The sequence below is a fragment of the Salvelinus namaycush genome, chromosome 29 (assembly GCF_016432855.1).
Source record: "Salvelinus namaycush isolate Seneca chromosome 29, SaNama_1.0, whole genome shotgun sequence".
Classification (NCBI taxonomy): domain Eukaryota; kingdom Metazoa; phylum Chordata; class Actinopteri; order Salmoniformes; family Salmonidae; genus Salvelinus; species Salvelinus namaycush.
Window position 1 is genome coordinate 6,489,273 of NC_052335.1, and position 24,878 is coordinate 6,514,150.

A 24,878-nucleotide genomic window follows, 5' to 3' on the forward strand; every position below is an offset into this window, starting at 1 on the left:
ACAGCTCTGATGAGCTGCAGTAAAATGGAATAATTCAAAACTACAGCAGTAAGGCAGCAGATCATTTCAGGTTGAAGAACACAGCATCGCAAGCAGGCAGGCAGACGGTGTGTGACAAGCTAGCAGCACAGTCAGTGTCAGAGTGCTTCTCAATCACAGGTCCTAAAGCTTAACTAGAGTAGCTAACAGACATCAGAAAGTATTCACACCCCTTAACTTTTTCCACATTTTGTTGTGATATAGCCTGACTTTAAAATGGACTAAATTAAGATGTTGTGTCACTGATCTACACACAATACCCCAATAGTGTCAAAGTGGAATTATGTTTTTAGAAATGTTTACGCCTTCGTTATGGCAAGCCTATAAGTGCAAGAGTAAAAATGTGGTTAACATGATTTTTTTATTGACTACCCCATCTCTGTACCCCACACATACAATTATCTGTAAGGTCCCTCAATCGAGTAGTGAATTTCAAGCACATATTCAACCACAAAGACCAGGGTGGTTTTTCAATGCCTCATAAAGAAGGGCACCGAATAATACACCACATGACCAAAAGTATGTGGACACCTGCTCGTCGAACATCTCATGCCAAAATCATGGGCATTAATATGGAGTTGGTCCCCCCTTTGCTGCTATAACAACCTCCACTCTTCTGGGAAGGCTTTCCATTAGATATTGGAACACTGCTGCGGGGACTTGCTTCCATTCAGCAACAAGAGCATTAGTGAGGTCGGGCAGTGATGTTGGGCGATTAGGCCTGGCTCACAGTCAGCATTCCAATTCATCCCAAAGGTGTTTGATGGGGTTGAGGTCAGGGCTCTGTGCAGGTCAGTCAAGTTAATCCACACCAATCTCGACAAATCATTTCTGTGTGGACCTCGATTTGTGCACCGGGGCATTGTCATGCTGAAACAGGGGAGGGCCTTCCCCAAAGCACACAATTGTCTAGAATGTCATTGTTGCTTAATGCTGTAGCATTAAGATTTCCTATCACTGGAACTAATGGGCCTTGCCCGAACCATGAAAAACAGCACCAGACCTTTATTCCTCCTCCACGAAACTTTACACTTGGCACTTTGCATTCAGGCAGGTAGCGTTCTCCTGGGATCCGCTAAACCCAGATTCGTCCGTTGGACTGTCAGCATGATACATCATTCCAGAGAACACGTTTACACTGCTCCAGAGTCCAATGGCAGAGTGCTTTACACCACTCCAGCAGACGCTTGGCATTGCGCATGGTGATCTTAAGCTTATGTGCGGCTGCTCGGCCATGAAACCAAATTCATGAAGCTCCCGAAGAACAGTTATTGTGGTGACGTTGCTTCCAGAGGCAGTTTGGAACTCGGTAGTGAGTGTTGCAACCGAGGACAGATTATTTTTACACGCTGCGCGCTTTAGCACTCAGCTGTCCCGTTCTGTGAGCTTGCCGTTGTTGTGCCTAGACATTTCCACTTCACTTTCCGCTGCCCCTATAATCGCCAAGCCTTCTCTCTGGGGAGGTTCCAATTTATTCGAAGGCAGCCAGCGTTCGTCCTTTATTTAAAGGTGGAGATCAAGCTGATCCTAACTGTTATAGGCCTATTTCTATTTTGCCCTGTTTATCGAAAGTGGTGGAAAAACTTGTCAAAATCAACTCACTGGATTTCTTGATGTCTATTCTCTCTGGTATGCAATCTGGTTTCCGCTCAGGTTATGGATGTGTCACTGCAACCTTAAAGGTCCTCAAAATGTCGCCATTCTCCTTGATTCTATGCAATGTTGTGCTGCTATTTTTATGGACTTGGCCAAAGCTTTTGATATGGTAGACCATTCCATTCTTGTGGACTGGCTAAGGAGTATTGGTGTCACTGAGAGGTCTTTGGCCTGGTTTGCTAACTACCTCTCTCAAAGCGTGCACTGTATAATGTCAGAACATCTGCTGTCTCAGCCACTGCCTGTCACCAAGGGTGTACCCCAAGGCATGATCCTAGGCCCCATGCTCTTCACAATTTACATCAACAACAGCTCAGGCAGTAGGATGCTCTCACATCCATTTATATACAGATGATACAGTCTTATACTCAGCTGGCCCCTCCCCGGATTTGGTGTTAAACGCTCTACAACAAAGCTTTCTGAGTGTCCAACAAGCTTTCTCTACCCTTAACCTTGTTCTGAACACCTCCAAAACAAAGGTCATGTGGTTTGGTAGGAAGAATGTTCCTCTCCCCACAGGTGTGAATACTACCTCTGAGGATTTAGAGCTTAAAGTAGTCACCTTATACAAGTACTTGGGAGTATGGCTAGATGGTACACTATCCTTCTCTCAGCACATATCAAAGCTGCAGGCTAAAGTTCAATCTAGACTTGGTTTCCTCTATCTTAATCGCTCCTCTTTCACCCCAGCTACTAAACTAACCCTGATTCAGATGACCATCCTACCCATGCTAGGTTACAGAGACTAAATGTATAGATCAGCAGGTAAGGGTGCTCTTGAGCAGCTAGCTGTTCTTTACCATTTGGCCACCACCAATGCTCCTTATAGGACACATCACTGCAATCTATACTCTTCTGTAAACTGGTCATCTGTATACCTGTCACAAGACCCACTGATTGATGCTTATTTATAAAACCCTCTGAGGCCTCACTCCTCCCTATCTGAGATATCTACTGCAGCCCTCATCCTCCACATACAACACCCATTCTGCCAATCACATTCTGTTAAAGGTCCCCAAAGCACACACATCCCTTGGTCGCTCGTCTTTTCACTTCGCTGCAGCTAGAACGAGCTGCAACAAACACTCAAACTAGACAGTTTTACCTCAATCTCCTCATTCAAAGACTCATGGACACTCTTACTGACAGTTGTGGCTGCTTTGAGTGATGTAATGTTGTCTCTACCTTCTTGTCCTTTGTGATGTTGTCTGTGCCCAATAATGTTTGTACCATGTTTTGTGCTGCTGCCATGTTGTGTTGCTACCATGTTGTTGTCATGTTGTGTTGTTACCATGCTGTGTTGTCATGTGTTGCTGCCATGATATGTTGTCGTCTTAGGTCTCTCTTGATGTAGTGTTGTGTTGCCTCTCTTGTCGTGATGTGTGTTTTGTCCTATATTTTTATTTAATGTATTTTTAGGCCTTTTGCCTTTTGGTAGGCCCTCATTGTAAATAAGAATTTGTTATTAACTTACCTGCCTAGTTACATAAAGGTTAAATAAAAACTAAAAACAATAACAGCACATTCAGTTGACCGTGGACAGCTCTAGCATGGCAGAAATTTGACGAACTGATTTGTTGGAAAGGTGGCATCCTATGACGGTGCCACGTGGAAAGTCACTGCAGTAAGGCCATTCTACTGCCAATGTTTTCTATGGAGATTGCATGGCGGTGTGCTCGATTGTATACACCTGTCAGCAACGGGTGTGGCTGAAATAGCCGAATTCACTAGTTTGAAAGGGTGTCCACATACTTTTGTATATATAGTGTAGATATGTACAAATAAAAAAGGCAGATGCTGAATATCCCTTTGAGCATGGTGAAGTTATTAATTAGGCTTCAGATGGTGTATCAATACACCCAGTCACTACAAACATACAGGTGTCCTTCCTAACTCAGCTGCCGGAAAGGAAAGAAACTGTTCAGGGATTTCACCATGAGGCCAATGGTGATTTTAAAACACTTACAGAGTTTAATAGTTGTGATGAGAAAACTGAGGATGGTTCAATCAACAATATTGTAGCTACTCCACAATACTAACCTCAATGACAGAGTGAAAAGAAGAAGGCATGTGCAAAGTAAAATATTCCATAACATGCAACAAGGCACTTAAGTAAAACTGCAAAAAATGTGTCAAAGAAATGACCTTTTAGTCCTGAATACAAAGCGTTATGTTTGGGGCAAATCCAACACATCACTGAGTACCACTCTTCATATTTTCAAGCATGATGGTGTCTGTATCATGTTATGGGTATGTTTGTCATCGGCAAGGACTAGGGATTGTTTTTTCATAAATAGAAACGGAATACAACTAAGTACAGGCAAAATCCTAGAGGAAAACCTGGTTCAGTCTGCATTCCAACAGACACTGGGAGACAAATTCCCCTTTCAGCAAAACAATAACCTAAAACACAAGGCCATATCTACACTGGAGTCTACAATGACGTTATCTACTTACAGTTTTGACTTAAATTGTCTTGAAAATCTAGGAGACTTGAAAATGGCTTTCTAGCAATAATTAACAACCAAATTGACAGAGCTTGAAGAATTTAAAAAAGAATAATGGGCAAATATTGTACAATCCAGGTGTGCAAAGACTTGAGTGGATACTTTCTAAAGACACTGTATGTGTTTTTGGTTCTCTGGGTTGGCATGCTAGCCAAGCTAGCTCCTGTAGCTTTTATTTTTCTGTCAACATTTTATTTTGTGTTAGCTAGCATAGATAGCTAAGCTAGCTCCTGTAGCTTTTTTTTTTTTCTGTCAACATTTTATTTTGCGTTAGCTAGCATAGATAGCCAAGCTAGCATAGATAGCTTCACTCGCTGTCAACAATCTAAATGATTTTGTCAGATCAATAAGTATGCACTTTATTATCTATTAGGGCACTGGATGATCTAGTCAATATCATAATCATTGACTATCTTCCCTGACAACTGACCTCTCTGTTTGTTAGCAACCAGCCTCGTCTTCCTGTTGTTAACAACCTCTTAACAACCTCAACCGCTGTGTTCAGAGGTCTAGTTGTCATGACTACATCATCACAGGATCATCACAGGATGACAGACATACCTAATGAAGGATGTTACCTTGTAGCTGTAGTTCAGTTCCAGAGTAGGAGACCACTGACTTCATCCACACTTCACATTGAACAGTTTTCCTCATTTTCATACAATATACACCTGCTTGGGGTTGTTACATTCCCAATCAAATAGATCAAATTCTAGTATCTTTCCCAAAATGTCTAAGAAATTAGCAGGATTTCCAGAATTCTCCAACCAGGATATCTGTAAATCCTTGGAATTTGGGGGAAATTACAGGAATTTGTAACCCTAAACATACAGAGACCAATCCAATGGTCTACTCACCACTGTAGGTGATGATCCTGATGGTGGAGTCCCCCTCTCCGAAGCGTGTGATGGGGGTGAGGCGCACCTCGTAGGCCGCAGGCTTGATGAGCTCTGTCAGGTTGTGTGTGTTCAGCTCTCCCTTGGTGATGGTTCCATCCACGGGGATCTCCTGCTCCCACCACCTCTGGAGCCCCGTCTGGACGGGAGGACACATGACAACAGAGTTAGAATTACACACACACACACACACACACACACACACACACACACACACACACACACACACACACACACACACACACACACACACACACACACACACACACACACACACACACACACACACACACACACACACACACACACACAGTGTAAAGAACACTATGAGACTCCCACATTCCGGTGATTCAAACCAGTGTTGCCTTCATAGACAGAGAAGAAAAGTGAGCACAGGTTGAATCAGATTGAATTGGAATGAGTCTCGTGTCATGAATGTAGTCTACACATCTCTACAAGGAAGGGGGCATGACCAGTAGTGATGCATTCTCAAGACTCCTTGAGTTTTCCTTCTCATCCTTATCAACAGCCTCTTATCAAAGAGAGCTCCTGCATCACAAATAGTCACCATATGCCATTGCGAATGTGTGTTGCCAGGATAGAGAGGAAGGGAGAGTGAGACTAGAGGGAGAGAGAGAAGCAATGGATGAGTTTGTAAGGATGTGCAGTGTGTGTGTGTGTGTGTGTGTGTGTGTGTGTGTGTGTGTGTGTGTGTGTGTGTGTGTGTGTGTGTGTGTGTGTGTGTGTGTGTGTGTGTGTGTGTGTGTGTGCGTGTGTATGCGTGTGTGTGCGTGTGTGTGCGTGTGTGTGCGTGCGTGCATTTGTGGGTGTGTGTTTGGTAGGCCAGTGCCAATTAAGTAATTAACCAGTGTGAGTCTGCTGTGTAATTACCAACTAAGAGTTAGGTTCACAGGTAAATAGCTCTGGTTTTGTCTGTTATTTATAATTGTAGACAGGCTGTAACAGTTTGCCCCAACCCTTTTAATTTCCACTGTACCACAGAGTCCAAAAGGCACCTCTGCTAATTTGCATGAATTGCAAGGGTTTGGAGATGAGTTTGATGAAGTGTGTCTGTGTGTGTGTGTGTGTGTGTGTGTGCGTCAGTGCGTGTGTGCATGAATGTGCGTCCATGTGTGTGTGTGCATACAATATGAGTGCATGCGAGTATCCATGCATGTGTGTGTGCGTGAATGATGAAGTGTGTACAATGCTGTTCGGGGCAGATGGAGGCCTTAAATGCCAATCTTGGCTCCAGAACCACTTTGCCTCAAACTCTGACTGAACAAATGGAAGCTGATGACTCCATCTTTCCACCATCAGGGAACAGAATTGTCTTTTAAATAGTTAATTAAATCTATAATTGCTCATTACAGAAGCCTTTTACTATTTTAATGTGATTTGCAACAGTGCGTCTCTGTTCAACTTCTTTAGGTTTGGTACTTCTGTTTTATTCTCCCATTATTGTTTGTTTGACTTGATGCAATTATCATTTTCTGCGTGTAACTCATTACCTTTTCACTCCTAGTGTTTCTTCACAGGGAGTCAGACAGAGGCAGAGTGCCATATCACATCTAAATTCACTTGATTGCAGCAACAGTTTGTGGGATTTTTATGGTACCTTTAAGAACCAGAGAAGTTGATCAAAGAGACGGGTGCAGAGTGAAATGCAGGACTAATCAAAGTGGCTTTCAACATTAGGAGAGAGAGAACGAGAGAGAAGAGGGAGAGAGATAGTTAGATAGAGGAGGAGGGAGAGAGAGCGAGAGAGAGACAGAAAGAGGGGGGAGGGGGAGACAGAGAGAGAGATTGATTGGCTGCATGTAATTAGTCTGCTGCTATTGATCTGTGCTGCTCCTCGCCCCGCTCACTGATCCAACACTGACTGACAGATCAATTGACTGAGGAGGAGGAGGCGCAAGAGAGCGAGAGAGACAGAAAGAGAAGAGGAAGAAGGAAGAGGCTGTCATTGCTTCATTGCAGCGAATGAGAGAAGGAGGGAAAGAAAGAGAGAAAGAGAGAGAGAGTAAAAAGGATAAGGCTGTCATTGCAGCGTGAGGATGCTTCAGGAGGGAAGAAGGGTGGAACAAGAGAGAGAAACAGAAGGCGAGAGACATAGAGAGTAGAAAGAAAGGCTGCCTTGTCTTTGCAGTGGGCTGACATGGAAGTAGAGTGTTCAGAAGTGAAGCTCACAGACAGACAGCAGCCATGACTGCCAAGGTGTGCCGTGATCCTGCTCTGTGCTTCTCCTCGCTCCTATACGCTCCTTCCTTTCAACTAGGGCCTCACACTCTTTCCTCGGCCCAACCGGCCTGTTCTACCCGTCCGCCTGTCTGTCCGTCTGTCTTTCACACCAGGCCCCAGACAATAACAGAGAGCCATTATAGAGGCATAAAACCCACTAGGCCTCAGTATTAATTCAAAAGCAACTGCGAAGGGGAAATGATAATGATTATGTGGGAATGGAGGGGGAACATAACAGAACAGGCGTAGTGTTAGCTGCTCTGCTCATGGCTATAAATAGCAGATAGAGCAGAGGAGTGGAGGAGCGGTCCATGTGCCAACGCTTTCATTACTGCACCACTGTCTCAGCTCACTCCTCCCAGCATCCTACCGGGGGTATCTAAACATTTATTTATTTATGAAGGAGGGAAACACTCCTCCTCCTTCCTCCCTCTCACTCTCCCTCTCTCTCTCTTGTTCCCTCTCTCCTCCTTACTCATTCATGTTCCATCGCTCTCTCCATGGCAAAGAGCGATGAAAACAGAGTGCTCATTGCGAAGGAAGAAAAGTGGAAAAGAAAAAGGGTCAAGATTCAATCATTTCTTGGCAGATGAAACATGAAGGAGAGGCTCACCTTCAAGGTAAATGTTACCGATGGGCCCCCTCTTAACTCCCCTAAAGCATAATACCTCCTGTATCTAAGACAACAGCAGGTAGGGAGGCCTGGGACACACAGCCTAGTTGAGATGCACTCCACTACCTTGGGAGGAAAAAAAGTGTAAAGGAAAATGAATTCTCGCAAACAACGATTTTCTGCTTGCCAGGTAGGAAATAAAAAACAAAAGCGAGCAAACAGGCGGGACTATTTCCTTGCCTTTTCTTTTTCTCTCCAAACAACAGCAAAATAGATTATAATGTTAATGTGATTGCTGAATTACTGTCGGCCCATTTTAGCACCAGCGCAGAATTAATCTGTGAAATTGTGAAAAGGACCAGTTGAATTCCAGCGAAGGGAGAGTAAATGCGTCTTCCTGGCAAGCTCTCGAAAACCAGCCTGCCTGGCAAGCAGGAAGCCGGCGTACCATTGGCTCCCGCGGCGAATGAACGAATCACATGAATGCAACCAAATTCATTAACAAACAAGCCGACTGAAATTGTTGACAGAAAAATCCTTGAGGTACAGAAACAAGCCCGGTTTTAATGGGTTTTTCAAGCGTAAATTCCGGACGGGGTGTAGTAGGAAACAAATATGGAATTATATAATTTATCGGAAAAACAGAGTATAACTACAGCTATTAGACTCGGTATTAGACTCACTCAATGTGAGGACGTCAGTTCAGAAGGCTTAACTGTCGCCTGTAATGTAGTGGCTCTGAATAAGAGCTTCCACTTAACCAATAAAGCCTAACAAATACTACAGCATATTTCCCTGTAATAGTTGGGGTTAATGTGATCAAAACTGCCATGATCAACATTCTCAGACCATCAACAGACAGACAGAATCATGCAGAGACCTACAGTAGCGTACGTTTCTACATTATATTTCTGTAGGTTGTGAAAGTCAAATATAAAAAAGAGAAGAAATTGTGATCAGAAAAAAAAGAGAGAGGAGGGATCAGTGGTAGTGGGAAGGAGAGAGAGATCTGAAGCCTTCATCTGCAGGTAAACAGGACCAATGGCTGCCACTCCTTTAAACACATGGTGCTCTCTCTCCACTGGGCCGATGGAGCTGTCCAAGGAGAACAATAACAAGCAAGCAATGCATAGAATATGGGTTGGGAGTATCTACAGAGCCTCTATGTCCCTGACTGGTTATTCTGATATTCCCTCTATCATGTTACTTTTCTGTCATATGTAAAGGCCTTTCTACATCCAGGGTTAGGGTTAGGATGCACACGCACACACCTACCTGTCGTATGCCGAGGCGGTAGGCCACAATGCGGTCCACGGTGTTGGGATTCATCTGGGTCCACTGCAGTTTGAAGCCGTAGACTGTAGGTCGGTTCTGCCACAGAGGACTGTACGTGTCGTAGTAGAACTCTGGGGGATACGCCTTCCCTGTAAACAAAAAACAATATTTAGGACTAATTCATCTTTGTTTTTGCATTTTCCATTTTTGTTCAGCTTTACCTGTGGCATCAAGGGAGTAAGGGAACCAATCCATACGTATCAGAGATACTGGATCAAGATAAATAAGGTCACATACTGCACAATATTTGCGATTTATTTTGGGTTACCAAAATGCAAATATGTCATGTTGAGTATTATTCCACAAAATGGCTGCAAGGCATCAACCAGAAGAGTTGCCTCCAGCAGCCCTGTATTTACCACAGTTTGATGAGGAGTCAGGTGTGTGAGTTCTTTTTTACAGAAGTCTGTCAATCTTTCTCAGGTATTTTGTCAATAAAGCTGTTTGATTTGATCGCCAGCCACATGGCCAACTGTGTTATTGTCAGGACAGAAAACGACTGTGTGTTCAGTACGGTGTTCTGAAGTGGGCTGCTTGACATATTACATTTTTACAGAAGAGACGGAGAGCCAACAAAAATAGATTTCTCACAGGTCAAAGTAAACACACTAATAGTTAAAAAAAAATAGCATTCAAGAGGAGACTCTCTAAAGACAGTATAACATTCTTCTCGCTGAGACCAAAACAGGAAGCGGTTCATACAGTTGTATCTGTTGAAAAACAAAAAAAGTATGAATGTATGTACTTGTAAGTCGCTCTGGATAAGAGCGTCTGCTAAATGACTTAAATGTAAATGTAAATGTTGAAATTCAGTCTACTGAAGCACAACAAAAAAGGGGAGGATTTCTAATAGCGATAGTCAAGACAGAGCCTAATGCTAACTCAAATAAAGCGATGCAGTGATCTGACAATATGAAGTTGAGACAGAGCAACTTGCTGATCTCTCCTGCAGCAAAGTCTATTAGAGCTGCCATGGCGGTTTATGTCATCGATGACTTATTAAGACTCTCTATGCAGACTCCCAGACACATTTAATGATCCCCAGAGTTAAGGGTTTAGTCCCGCAGGCTTGGGAGGGTCAACCTATCAGTACTCAGTCTGAAGAGTGTGAACCAATCAGTGGAGTTTATCCCCACAGGCTGGGAAGTGTCAACCAAACAGACCACAGCTCCATCAGGTGTCTGCCTGCCAGAAGGGCCATCATAGTGGAAAGAATTAAGGGACTGGGTCACTTTTTAAAAGAGAACAAAGGGTAAAAAGTTCACTGGGCAAATTTCTGTCTCACAACATCATGGCTTTAAGACTAGTGTTAGGAACATAAGCACTTCGGTACACCCACTATTAAATGAGCAAAATACAGTATGCGAAAGTAATCATTATCATTTGATTTGATTTGTTGTCTTCTTCTGTATCCAACCCTTTCCGTTTGGTTCAAATGAGCGAAGCTGTTGTTTGATTTAGTTTAGAGACAGCAGGGGTTCAAACTGTACAGTGGAACCCAGTTCCTACATTTGAATATAAAAATGGATTTTATCAAACAAACCTATGCTACATTTTATCTCTGGGACCCTCAGGATGACAAATCAGAGCAAGATTACTGAATGTAAGTACAATACTTACCTTCAGAGGTGAATGTATCAAACCAGATGCCGTGATAAAAGTTTTTTGTTGTTGTGCACTCTCCTCAAACAATAGCATGGTAGTTTTTCACTGTAATAGCTACTGTAAATTGGACAGTGCAGTTAGATTAGCAAGAATGTAAGTGTTCTGCCCATATAAGACATGTCTATGTCCTGGAAAGTTTGCTGTTACTTACAACGTCATTCTAGTCACATTAGCGCACATTAGCAACAACCATCCCGGTATATGGACACCGATCCCGTAAATGCTTAAGAGGTTAAACGTTTTTGACCTTTATTTTAGAAGGAAGCCCGATTGAGACCAAGGTCTCTTTTGCAAGGGAGCCCTATAACATAACATAACTCAACAAATCTGACTTAGCATCCAAACAATCAATTCAGAGGTTAAGCCTCTACGTTTACAATCAATCAATTCAGTTTCTGAAGATAGGACTTCTAAAACCCATCAACAAAATACTGATAAAAAAGGTTGTATACTGCTTTGGGCGTAAATCAAGATTGACTGTTTCTTTCAGCCACTCACCAGTTTGATCAATTCTCATAATCACCTAAGATAATAAGTCACAATCTCTCCTGAATGTGTTTTGTCCTGAGTCCTATAGACAATAAATCAGGTTAATGAAGCTTTGCATTTGTTTGGACAGCCGAGTAAAGACCACAAGCCTATACATGGATAAAGCTGTTTAAAATACAATATTCTAATCCACACCAAAAAAAAAAACGCTCATTCATCAACAAGATAATATAATTTCCATAGAACAAGAGGAAGAAACCCAATAGCGCTAGAGCTGAACAATATCTTGGGGAATGTGTTTTGGTATCTTTACCATAGAAACCTGTTTGGATACAGGACGTGTATACTAATGGATTTAAATGTGCTATTTATCATGCTCTTTGTATCACAGTTTAGAATGAGTTTAGAATCCAGTCAACCATGTTTTCACAAGTCATGAGATGCAAAAACAATTCATGGATTCCTAACCCTCTCTTCTGTTCAGGGAAGTATATGCCGTTTTGAGAATGTATTCCCAAAATTAGCATGCACTTGAGATATGTAACTAACCATCGCATAACTGTATTCTACAGTAGTCATCTTTCCAGTAAAAACAATTGTAGAGAAAATATCAAGAACTGAACTGAATACAATACGATTATACCTGGCAGTTGTGAGCTGAGCCCATGCTGGGAAATGTTACAGAAACTCCCAGGGACAAGTCACTCTCTTTGTCTATGTTTCTGTCTCTCTCTGTCTCTCTCTCTCTCTCTTTCTTTTTCTCTCTCTCTTTCTCGTCTCGCCAATTTAATTCCTCTGTTATTCTTTCTATGTTTTGTAGACATGTGACTTTCAAAGGTCATACACTTTTCACAGAAAACCACTCCTGAAAGGACATCCTGTATATTAATGTAATATGAAAAGTCAGCGTTGATCTGAGGGTCGAAAAACCTGTTTCTGTACACAGGTTTTGGGGAAGAAAACAATAGCTCTTCTCCATCTCCCCATGTTGCTTTCTCTCACCCCCGCCCATCTCTCTCTTTCTCTCTCTCTCTCTATTTCTCTCTCTCTACATCTCTCTCTCTCTCTACATCTCTCTCTCTCTCCCTCGCTCTCTCTACAATTGAAATAGACTGGAGCACGGAGTGCGACCAACCACAAAGCAAGCAAGGTCAAGCAACGCAAATGAAACAAAACCAAATGATTTTAATTACTAGAGGTCTATTTAGCTTTCAATAGATTACATGCATGACTGGTATGTAATGAATGCAAGCGTTTTCCCAAAGTACATCATTTGTTGTGCATTATCAAGCTACTACATGATGGAACACCGTAGTAAACAATGGACTACTACAACTAGCTACGAATCGCTTATACCGACCTGCCACCACCACTACCCATTTGATTTAAATGGATTATAAACATAATTCGATTTATTAGAAGCTGTCCAGCAGCCGTATGCTAGTCTGTCTTTACCTCCCTCCCGTAGACACAGATGTAGGCTGTATTGTAGCTGAGGCTTCATATAAACACACAACCTGCTCCAGTCACAAGGTTCATAAAGCAGCTAGATGTAGGCTAATGACCACGTTAAATGAATAGCAATTTGGATCTATGAGTAAAACGATAAATTCAGTTCTTATGCCAATTGGCATAAAATGTATTTTAATATTCATTGAAACCAAAAGAAATAGAAAAAGTGACAAAACTAAATTATGTTAAACCCAAACTTCAGCAACGCGTGAAGAACAAAAGCCTGCTCTGGAGTGAAATATTCCCAGTGTTTGCACTGGTGGCAACAAACACCCAATGACATATTTGTTTTCCAGTGGCTTAACTGTACCCTAGCCTGGGTTTGGAGAAGGGTTCAAAGAATAGAGTTGCTCAAAGAAACACATACAAATCTGTTTCCCTCATGAGACTCAAACTCTGCTCCCCAAACATCACAGTGCTTTTGTCGAACAAATATGTCTCGACATAGAACATTATAATGTTCCAGTCTGGCTTCTGATTACCAAGGGAAATGGAGATGGATGTATTATTAATATCAACTGAGCTATGGTTACAATTTCACTATTGTTATAATAACGGTTGAAGTAAAGACATATTTAGCTTAATCGTCACATTATCTTTTTTTTTTAACATATAGTAATGACACTACGCTGCTTCTACATATGCCTTTCAGGCTATCATAAAGGATTACACGTCACATGACTTTATATAACCTATACAGTATGCTTCTGTCCTTCAGGGCGGACAGATTCCTATATAACTGATCGATAGATAACACTAGTCATATGCTCCCTGTTGGTTTCTACAGCACATCGTGTCACTCATCATCAGCTATCCATCACTGTCAGACAGCCACACACTCAAAAATAATGGTTCTAGTATAGTACCAGATAGGGGTTTGTAACCATAGCAGAACCTATTTTGGTGCTATATAGAACAGTTTTTGAAGATTATACAGATGTAGGATCTCAATTTGATCCCTCGTTTGTTGCTGAGAATGTTCCTGTACAGCAGGAAATGCAAACGTGTAGTGTAGTCGAGGTTGACCAAGGCAGTCCCGCTTTAAATGGCGTTCAGCTTATAAAGGCTTCCTAAAGCCTTCATAAGCACTACATACGTGTGTTACAAAGCATCTATAACAGTATGTCATGCTTTATAAAGGGTTCATAAATGTGGCATAACTGTGTGACATAATCACCCATGTCAAATGTGACATAACCCACTCTGTCGAATATGATAGGAACATGTGCTTTATCAAGGGTGACATGTTGTGCTGAAGGATGGCACACGCTCTAAAGTGAAGTCATGTTTGTCACATTACTCCTAATCTCGCGGAAGGTCTGGTGGACCAACACATCAAACTTGGCCTTCATTAGTCAGGATTAGGTTTAAAATACAATTTTAAGAAGATAAATTGTGGAAATGGGCAAGGTTTTGACATAATTATGACTTTGACGCTGTGTTAACAAGTGATGACCAGGGGGAACGTTTTTGCTAGCAGAGGACATAACCTGATTACAAATACTTTACTCAGTAAGGTCCCTCCGATATAATTCTATGGTCACTCCCACTAAAGCCAACATTAAATGGTTGATATCCCAGACTTATATGTGCTGTGTGCGCAATGACTCCCAATATAAGTGAATTGAAAGTGGTTTTCTTCTGGAACCAACTTACATGTTCTTAAGTACACAAACAACACACACAAATGAAAGCTTTGCAGGTCCATCAACCTTTTTAAATACCGCCCACACCTTACAGTAACCTGTGGATCATGAGAGAACCTTCATAAATTAGCAGAACGTTAATAACCTATTTATTGACCCTATGCCGTATCCTGTAATACTTCATTTGAAGTGAGACACCTTCGGTCATTCATAACACATCCAGAAAGACTCTATATCGCATGACACTGTATTTACTTTAAAGTCACACACCTTCGGTCATTCATAACACATCCATAAAGGCTGAATGACGTAAATGCAAATGTATTAACACTTAGATAATGATCAATAACAGCTAAAACAAATAAACATGAAAGATATGTTCAAACCATACAGTTTTTTTTTTTTTACACTACAAATACAATACGTTTCAAAATGTCCAGCAACGTATTTACATTGGACATTACACAGGGCTGTGAATAGTGTGGCTTGTCCATGAGCTGGCAGACGAATGGTTATTGCCTCTCTGCCTGCTGGATGTAGGGCATGTTAGTTCCAACCTTAAAAGTAACAACAAAGAAAGTTAGTAGATCTGTTATGAAATGCCTCTGTCTCACCATCTGGATAAGGTCTGTGCTGCGCCAGAAATACTCTAAATGGGGAGATGGGAAACTCCATTTGATTCATATTATTATATTCTCTTTCATTTACAAATCTCATGACGTTCCTATGAGACGTGGCTGTATTTAGGGTGATTTTTTATTTAGCTGAGCCTCCTAGCTAGCAGATTTCTTTGTCACAGAAATTATTTGAAATAACCATGGAATCTAACTCAACACTTAACTACTACAAATTAATTTTAATTACAATAAATAAATGTTAACTTACTAATTTTTTTGCAGTCCAGTGGCACCACAAGCGTGCATTTGAATTGCGAACTCATCACATGTGCACTTACTGCGCTCCAGAAACACCAAACACTGCTAACCAAACAACAGTGCAGGGCATGCACACTGAATTAAAGGGCAACTACACGCAAAAAATGTAAGTTTCTTAGATTTTTCCCAGAACTCAAAAGTCATCCCCTGAGGTGGTTTTAAACCTCTTGGGGCTAGGGGGCAGTGGATTCAGTTCGGATGAATGACGTGCCCAAAGTAAACTGCCTGTTACTCAGGCCCAGATATGCATATAATTGGAAGCATTGGATAGAAAACACTATGAAGTTTCTAAAACTGTTACAATAATGTCTGTGAGTATAACATAACTGATATGGCAGGCGAAAACCTGAGGAAAACCTGAGGAAAATGTTTTTTTGAGGTCACAGTCCATTTCAATGCTTGTCTATCGGATATACAAATAAATAGCTCCCAGATTGCAGTTCCTATGGCTTCCACTAGATGTCAACAGTCTTTAGAAGGGGTTTCAGGCTTGTTTTTTGAAAAATGACCGAGTAGTTGTAGTTTTTCCCAGGTGTCTCTCATTAGAAATGTAGTCTAATGAATGAGGTGCGCACTCTTCGTTATTTATTATCCCTATTGAACATACTATTCTCTGTCTTAAATTTGATCATTTATTTAGATATTAGAGTACCTGAGGATTAATTAGAAACATCGTTTGACTTGTTTGGATGAACTTTACTGGTAACTTCTTGGATTCGTTTGTATGCATGTTGAAAGAGTGGATTACTGAACCAAGCGCGCCAAATAAACTGACATTTTTGGGATATAAAGAAGGACTTTATCGAACAAAACAACCAGTTGTTGTATAGCTGGGACCCTTGGGATTGCAAACAGAGGAAGATCTTCATAAGGTAAGTGATTTATTTTATCGCTATTTGGGATTTTGTGACGCCTGTGCTGGTTTGGAAAATTATTTTGGTGTGGGGCGCTGTCCTCAGATAATGCATGGTATGCTTTCGCTTATATGCTTATATGCCCCCGTTATTTATTCCACGGTTCTGACTTGGTGTACAGGGAGAATACTGTAAGAACGGACTATGTTCTGAATTCTGTCGCTTTCCATTTCAAAAGTGCTGAACAAATAGTCATATGTCTGCTATAGTTCGCTCATTAATGTCTTAATCGAAATTACGGCTTGCCTTTTAGCAACTCATTGTTCCCTTATGCCATAGTTTGTACATCTCAATTGTTATATTGCTTATATTGGTCTCATTAGCATTAGTATCTTATTCCAAATTTTAGGCAATGTTGGAATGATGCATTTCACTGTTTTGCTTTCATTGTGAATTATAATTAGCTCATGTGCTTTTCTCTATGAGGAGGGGATACTTAAGTGATAATGCCCGAGAAGCTGGTGTTTTGGAGGATATACAGTATTGGCACGGGTGTTGTTCGTCGAGGGCTGGCAAACCGTGCCAATATATCCTCCAAACACCGGCTTCGAGGGCATTATCACTTTTATACAACGGGTTGCCAACATATTCAAATAATGATTGATATACTTTCATTAAAACATTTATTTTGATTAATTTATTCATACTATTTCATCCTTCCACAAGATATAGTCCCGACACAAATCTAGGGTTGCTAAAGACACGACAGTCGTTCAGTCTTTTTGTTCTGTATCTATGGACGTGACCCAGTCGTTCCTTCTAAATGTTCCATTGCCATACTGACTGGCAACGTTCTCATCCCTTGCTTGCTAGCTAGCCAACTACGGCTAACGTATGGTCACATCAAAAAGTGCAGCCAGAATAACAGAAAAGTAGCTGCAGTTGCATTTGCTGAAGCTGTTTTCTAGTGACATTAATTTTGACATCCATAACAATTTTTATTTGATTTTTATTTCACCTTTATTGAACCAGGTATGCAAGTTGAGAACAAGTTCTCATTTACAATTGCGACCTGGCCAAGATAAAGCAAAGCAGTTCGACACATACAACAGCACAGAGTTACACATGGAGTAAAACAAACATACAGTCAATAATACAGTAGAAAAATAAGTCTATATACAATGTGAGCAAATGAGGTGAGATAAGGGAGGTAAAGGCAAAGAAAATGCCATGGTGGCGAAGTAAATACAATATAGCAAGTAAAACACTGGAATGGTAGATTGCAGTGGAAGAATGTGCAAAGTAGAGATAGAAATAATGGGGTGCAAAGGAGCAAAATAAATAAATACAGTAGGGGGAGAGGTAGTTGTTTGGGCTAAATTATAGATGGGCTATGTACAGGTGCAGTAATCTGTGAGCTGCTCTGACAGCTGGTGCTTAAAGCTAGTGAGGGAGATAAGTGTTTCCAGTTTCAGAGATTTTTGTAGTTCGTTCCAGTCATTGGCAGCAGAGAACTGGAAGGAGAGGCGGCCAAAGGAAGAATTGGTTTTGGGGGTGACCAGAGAGATATACCTGCTGGAGCGCGTGCTACAGGTGGGTGCTGCTATGGTGACCAGCGAGCTGAGATAAGGGGGGACTTTACCTAGCAGGGACTTGTAGATGACCTGGAGCCAGTGGGTTCGGCGATGAGTATGAAGCGAGGGCCAGCCAACGAGAGCGTACAGGTCGCAGTGGTGGGTAGTATATGGGGCTTTGGTGACAAAACGGATGGCACTGTGATAGACTGCATCCAATTTATTGAGTAGGGTATTGGAGGCTATTTTGTAAATGACATCGCCGAAGTCGAGGATCGATAGGATGGTCAGTTTTACAAGGGTATGTTTGGCAGCATGAGTGAAGGATGCTTTGTTGTGAAATAGGAAGCCAATTCTAGATTTAACTTTGGATTGGAGATGTTTGATGTGAGTCTGGAAGGAGAGTTTACAGTCTAACCAGACACCTAGATATTTGTAGTTGTCCACATATTCTAAGTCAGAACCGTCCAGAGTAGTGATGTTGGACGGGCGGGCAGGTGCAGGCAGCGATCGGTTGAAGAGCATGCATTTAGTTTGACTTGTATTTAAGAGCAATTGGAGGCCACGGAAGGAGAGTTGTATGGCATTGAAGCTCGTCTGGAGGTTAGTTAACACAGTGTCCAAAGTATACAGAATGGTGTCGTCTGCGTAGAGGTGGATCAGAGACTCACCAGCAGCAAGAGCGACATCATAGATGTATACAGAGAAGAGAGTCGGTCCAAGAATTGAACCCTGTGGCACCAATGAGCTAATGATGCGTGATTTCGCCTGGCATAGAAAATGTGCTCACTTGTCAGGACACTGTTGTTCAGAGGAGCTAGCCAACAATACAGCTACAGTAAATTACTTCAAACTGAAGCTGGAAAGACTGCAAATTAGCTGCATTTCATTTGACCTTTTTTCAATTGACCTTTTTTCGTATATATCCATAAGAATTATGCCTGGCTGAAAAAACGCTGCCTGTCTGTCTGTCTCTTCCCGACTCCTGACACGTTCATTACTATTGGACAGCAGGAGATCGAATTTGAATAATGAAACAATGTTGCAAATGTCGGAGAGACAGACAGCAAGGTTTATACAAATCTCCGCTGTTGAAAACAAAATGTTAGTGTAAAATAAATGTGAGAATGTCTCGATGCTTTTTATGGTGGAGATCAAGTTGATTAAGTTGCCTGGCTGGGCTGATGAGACAGTGGCTTGTGCAGTCAGATGGAACAGAGTAAATAGGCATTTTAACATCATAGATTTAGCCGGTGGTAACTTGTGGAATAGACACCGGCTGGAATGTGGTTTTAACCAATCAACATTCAGAATTAGACCCACCCGTTGTATAATATATAATGTTGTTGCGTCTGTAACCATGTTTGCCAGTGAAAGTTCAGTAATAGACCCATGTAATTCCAGTTGATATTGTGATGGTTGTTTTGTTTGTGCAATGTGCTGTCTGTGCGTCAGTATATGGCTATAAAAGTGGATCCTCATGATTGTTTTTTCCTTCCTATTTAGACCACATATGCCTAATAAAATACTTCAAATGCTGCGTCTCTCTCTCTCTCTCTCTCTGGTGACGCAAAGAAGAGTACCTTTAAGGCCTCAACATCTTGCAGAATTTATCTGAACTAACGTTTTTTTCTGAATTTATGTTGGTGTCCATTTTGAAGGTGCTGAACGAAGGCCTACCTTGTCGCAACTCGTTTGCTTTTCTTGCACTTGCTTATACTTAGTGCTCAGTGTTAATGATAAGAACAAACATTTTGAATTTACTGAACATAATGTAATAATGTTTGTGTATGGCTCAAAAGTCAAAACTCATGTTGCCGTTCGGTATTATTGAAGGAGAATGCGGTTCTTATCGAGTTACGCTAATCCACAAGGAGTCAGTAGAAACCATATTTATTTAAGCCATATCATCTATGGTTTTTTAAAAGGGAGTAAAAATGAGGCTGAATTAATTGTTTCGCTGCCAGACAAGGCTCCGCTGATAGCCAGATGTAGCGGTGGTAAGGATTCACTCCATGGTGCTGAAAGGAAAGCTCTGCTGTTGGGACAGCTTTTATTTAGGCTCTAAGAGTTTGTGGGCACCGTTTGTAACCGTTATAGTGCAATTAATGTATTGTTTAGTGTTCTGTAGTGGCTTTGCTGGCATGCATAAAAAATAAATGGTTGAGTTTGCCCCACCAAGATCTGCATGTGAAAATCGCCACTGTTTTAGAGTTCCGACAATCGAATCCACTATCCTGGTAATGCTCTACCAAGATGCATGGTGTAACCGATGTGAAATGGCTAGCTAGGTAGCGGTGGTGCGCGCTAGCAGCCTTTCAGTCGGTGACGTCACTTGCTCTGAAACCTTGAAGTAGTGGTTCCCCTTGCTCTGCAAGGGCCGCGGCCTTTGTGGAGCGATGGGTAACGATGCTTCGTGGGTGTCAGTTGTTGATGTGTGCAGAGGGTCCCTGGTTCGCGCCCGGGCGAGGGGACGGATGTAAAGTTATACTGTTACAATGGCAAGGTTATAAAAGCTTTGTAAAGCCTAAATTGAAAATGATTTATACAGTTTTTATTAAGCAGTACTTATGCAACCCTTTATAAAGCACAGGTTTATGTCATATTTGACATAGTGGGTTATGTCACATTTGACATTGGCGGTTATGTCTAACAGTTATGCCACTTTATACCCTTTATAGAGCATGACATATGGTTATAGATGATTTGTGACACATTTATGTAGTGTTTATGAAGGCTTTATGAAGCCTTTAAGCTGCACGTAATAAGCTGCACGTAATTTCAGACTTGATTTGCGATAATATTTTTTTTTAACAAGCCCTACAAAACATGTCCATTCATTCTAATCATAATTCACATTTCTGCAAGATTATTTTCCTGCTGTAGCAAACTGAACCATGCTCATAATGCTTCTAAATGACCCCGTATGGTGCCAAAAAGAAACGTTTTTTACTATAAAGAACCATACAAAAAAATTATCTATATACAGTAGCACCAAAAAAGGGTTCCACCATGGTTACAAACCTTTTTGGGTCGATATAGAACACTTTTTTATGGTTCTTTATAGAACCTTTATGGAGAATGGTTCTATAAAGAACCTTTCTCAAGCTCAAATGTTCTTTGTAGAACCATACAGTATTTTTATTCTGGTTTAATAGCCATATTATATTGTTAAAATTTCATCGTTTTTCTTCATGTGTTTATTAACAAGTTGAATCAGGTGTGCAAGCTTTGGAACAGCTGGGTGTCCCTGAGAAGAGAATTGAAAACTACTGACTTAGCCAACCATTCTCAATTGACATAAGGCCATAGGTGAGTCTTTCACAAGACACCAACACTGGCCATAGTCATACATAACAAGTAATAGTATAACACAACAGATTAGATAAACTGGAATCACACTCTCACTCACGGTTGCACAAAACGAGCTGTGAGCAAACCACGACCCCAAATATTCAAACGAGCCGCCGCACCTCCATTTTAATTATCACTAAAAGAGGAAAGAACCCTTATTTGAACTGAAAGAACAAATGAAAGGCTCAAAGGGTTCATTGGGTCAGTATGGTTCCACATAGAACCATCACCCTTCCCAAAGAACCCTTAAGGAACACTCATTTTTTTGTATGTAATGGGGAAACAATTTGACTGCGGCGGTGGAAAACTCCAGGTATTCTCTTCTCTCGTAAATACTCTCATCACGCACCTTACGGAAACATTTTACTCTATATTGACCTTAGAAAGTATTCTTCATTCCTTGTCCTGAGGACGCACAGGGAGTGCAGGCATTGGTTACAGCACACCTGATTCAACTAATCAATAAACCTTTATTAATTACTGAAACAGATGTGTTAGTGTCGGGCTGTAACAAAAACCGGCACGCTCTCACCAGGACCGAAGGTCCCTAAGACCATGATTGAAGAACACTATTCTATCCTGCCAAGGCTCAGCGGAGGAGATTAAACCCTTTGAAAATGCTGGTATGGTAGTGTTGGGCTAAAATGAAAACCTGCACACCATGTGGTTCCCAAGGACCACAATTGAAGAGCAGCAGAGAAATAGTTCCGTCCAGGGGATCTGAGTGGTGTATGGCAAGCTGAGATGGAGGGCTGAGGGGCTCATTCTACCCTGTCGTGCAAGGGTCCTGCCAGGGCTCAGGAGTGCAGATTAAACCCTCTAAAGACGCTGGCTAACACTCTGCCACTCTGCTCTGGCAGGATTGAAGGGCCATCTCATCTCTGTAAAGCCACAGCCACCAGATGTAACCCCCCCCCCCCCCCCCCCCAGCCTGGCATGCACATACACACACAAACGCCCCCTGGCCTGGCTCCTGACCATCAGTGTGATAAAGTGTGTGTCTGTTTGCCCCTGAGCATGGCCTGCTGCCAGGCTTTGGAGTGTGTGTGTGTGTGTTTGTGGGCATGCCTGTGTGTGCCCCCTGGTGTAATGACTGAGACCCTGGGTTTAATCAACCCACCCTGGCTTTCGGCCAATGGCTTTGATTGATACATTTTTACTATACACAGACCTGATCGTCTCTCTGCTCTCCCTCATTCTCACATTCTCTCTCTCTCTCTCTGCATTCATAGCATTGCCTCAGTCTTCTACCATATCAGAGCTTACCTCCACAGTGAATGATTGACGTGCATTGAAGTTTTGTTGTTTCCCAATATGATATGCCCATTTTCCCTTCCTCAACAAACTGCTACACAAACTCCTAGCACCCTTTCCTCAGCCGTCTTAAATATTGAGTGAAGAGTGAATCTATGCCAGGGAATTTGGACTGCTCTTAGGGCAACAAACACAAAGAACCAAAACAAATGTCATTTGAGGCAATCTATGGATCAATCTAAGTTCCCATGTGATTACTTTCTCCACTACTGACCTGTCTTGGCATTCACGATTTTGTATCTGTCCATTCATAAACAGGTCAACTACTTAACTCCCTCTCTGATCGCTAAACCCCAGTCGATATACAGTCGGAACGATATGCTGTTAATAAGGACAAAAAATGCCATTATGTCTGGCCACCGTTGCAGACACTCGGGGATCGGACCAGCCTCATCTTTTCAGATGGTGATGGTGGTAGGGGGGGATTAGGTGAAGCTGGGTGCATTGGAACAGCTCATGTTTTAGGATGGGAGGAGGAGGGGTGGTTAAGTGAGGGAGTAAAGGGAAGGATAGGGTACAGTGGAGCCCAATGTGGATTTTCAGCACTGGGCTCCCTCCAGGACCCCGGGGGGCCGCTAACTAACTGAGCTGCCGTACCTTTGGCAGCAGACACATCCAGATGGTAGGAATCTGGAGCACTGGGATGGAGGGAGGGCTGGAGGGATGGAGGGAGAGAGGGACGGAGGAATGAAGGGAGAGGGAGGATAGAGAGATGGAAGGAGGGCTGGAGGGATGGCTGGAGGAGGGAGAGGTGGAGGGAGTGACATGGGGAGGGATAGATGGCTCAAGGGATAAATGGCTCAAGGGAGAGATGGATGGAGGGAGAATTTGATAGAGGATGGATGGATGGAGGGCTAGAGGGAGGGATGAATGGTAGGAATCTGTGTGAACTGGGATGGAGGGATTGCTGTAGAGATGATGGAGGGAGGAAAGTAGGACAGGAGGGATGGAAGTAGAGAGCGAGGGAAGGAAGGTGGCAGGTGACCGATGGCACACGAGACCCGCTGAGAAAAGCAAACGGCCGGAGGGGATGATCTCCTCTCCTCCTCCACTCTACCTTCTCCTCAGGGGCTGGACTGATATATGACACACAGACCAGACACTGTCCATCTCTACCAGACGGAGGGAGGGACAGAGAGAGAGAGAGAGAGAGGGAGGGTGAGAGCGAGCGAGCCGCAGGATCATGGCAAAGGTTTCTGCCTCCCAGACCTCCCATCAGGAACGGAGCGTTTCAGGACGGAGTCGTATTTGTCACTTTGATCCTCTGCCACTTATGCCACTGTCCCCTGGCACTGTCTATTTCACCCATTCTCCTTTCCTCAACCTGTGTTTCTCTATCTCTCTCTCTTTCTCTCTCTCTGCCGCTCCAAACTAATCTGGCCCTGTCATAAAACACAAGCACTCTGTGTGAGCGATGACACGGCCACTGACTGCTCCTCCTGCTATTTTCATGCGCTCCACCACAAACACTGCTGCATGGCAATCTAAAAATACATAGCCAGAGTGGAATAACAATGAATTACCTAACAAATCTGTTTCCTGTATGAAGGATTGGTCCTTCCTGTATAGTGCGAGCTGTCATTAGTAATCTAGAAAGCCACATCCTAAATGGCACCCTATTCATTACATAGTATTCTACTTTTGACCAGGACCCGTAGAAGTAGTGCACTCTATAGGGAATAGGGTGCCATTTGGGACGCACCCTAGGGGATGTGTAAAAGTAAGTGTTAAGACTGACATGGCTCTTATACAAGACATCTCTCACATTCAAATGGACAATCTGTATTAGGCTGTCGCCCGTCTCGCCTACTCCTTTTCAATCAATTGCCTTATGGGACACGTACTGTATCTACCTACCCGTCTGACAGGCAAGTTTCAATTTGCTACAGACATCATTCACATCATTCAGCCATTAAGGATACATCGCTGGGAAGTTTAATTGCCATGATGGAGGATAGGGAAACCTCATCCTGCTTCAGAACTCTGTTACAGAGATGGGGCACAGCATGGCTGCTCGGTTACCCAGGTGGGTGGGTTTCATTAACTCAATGTGAAGGAAAGATGTAAGTTATACCTCATAAAATGTGAAGTGCTTTGAGACGTAGTGAAATAGCCAATCTAAATTCTGTTCAGTATAACTAGCATACTGACACTGGACAAGGAAAGTCAGAATGCCGGGCTACAAACCACATTGAGTGATGTCAGCAACTGAGAACAGGAAGTATCAAATTCAACTTTATTCAAATGC

The 24,878-nt window shown here is 42.3% G+C and overlaps 1 protein-coding gene across 1 annotated transcript in view; it reads right to left on the bottom strand.

The window, feature by feature from the left end:
• LOC120023938 (MAM domain-containing glycosylphosphatidylinositol anchor protein 2-like) overlaps positions 1-24,878 on the bottom strand; it is a 207,350-nt gene that overhangs the window by 45,297 nt on the left and 137,175 nt on the right. The window contains exons 11-12 of the mRNA XM_038968041.1: positions 9,228-9,376; positions 5,060-5,237 (exon numbers count right to left, since the gene is read on the bottom strand). Coding sequence (XP_038823969.1) covers positions 5,060-5,237; positions 9,228-9,376 — 327 coding nt within the window. The remainder of the gene's footprint in view (positions 1-5,059; positions 5,238-9,227; positions 9,377-24,878) is intronic.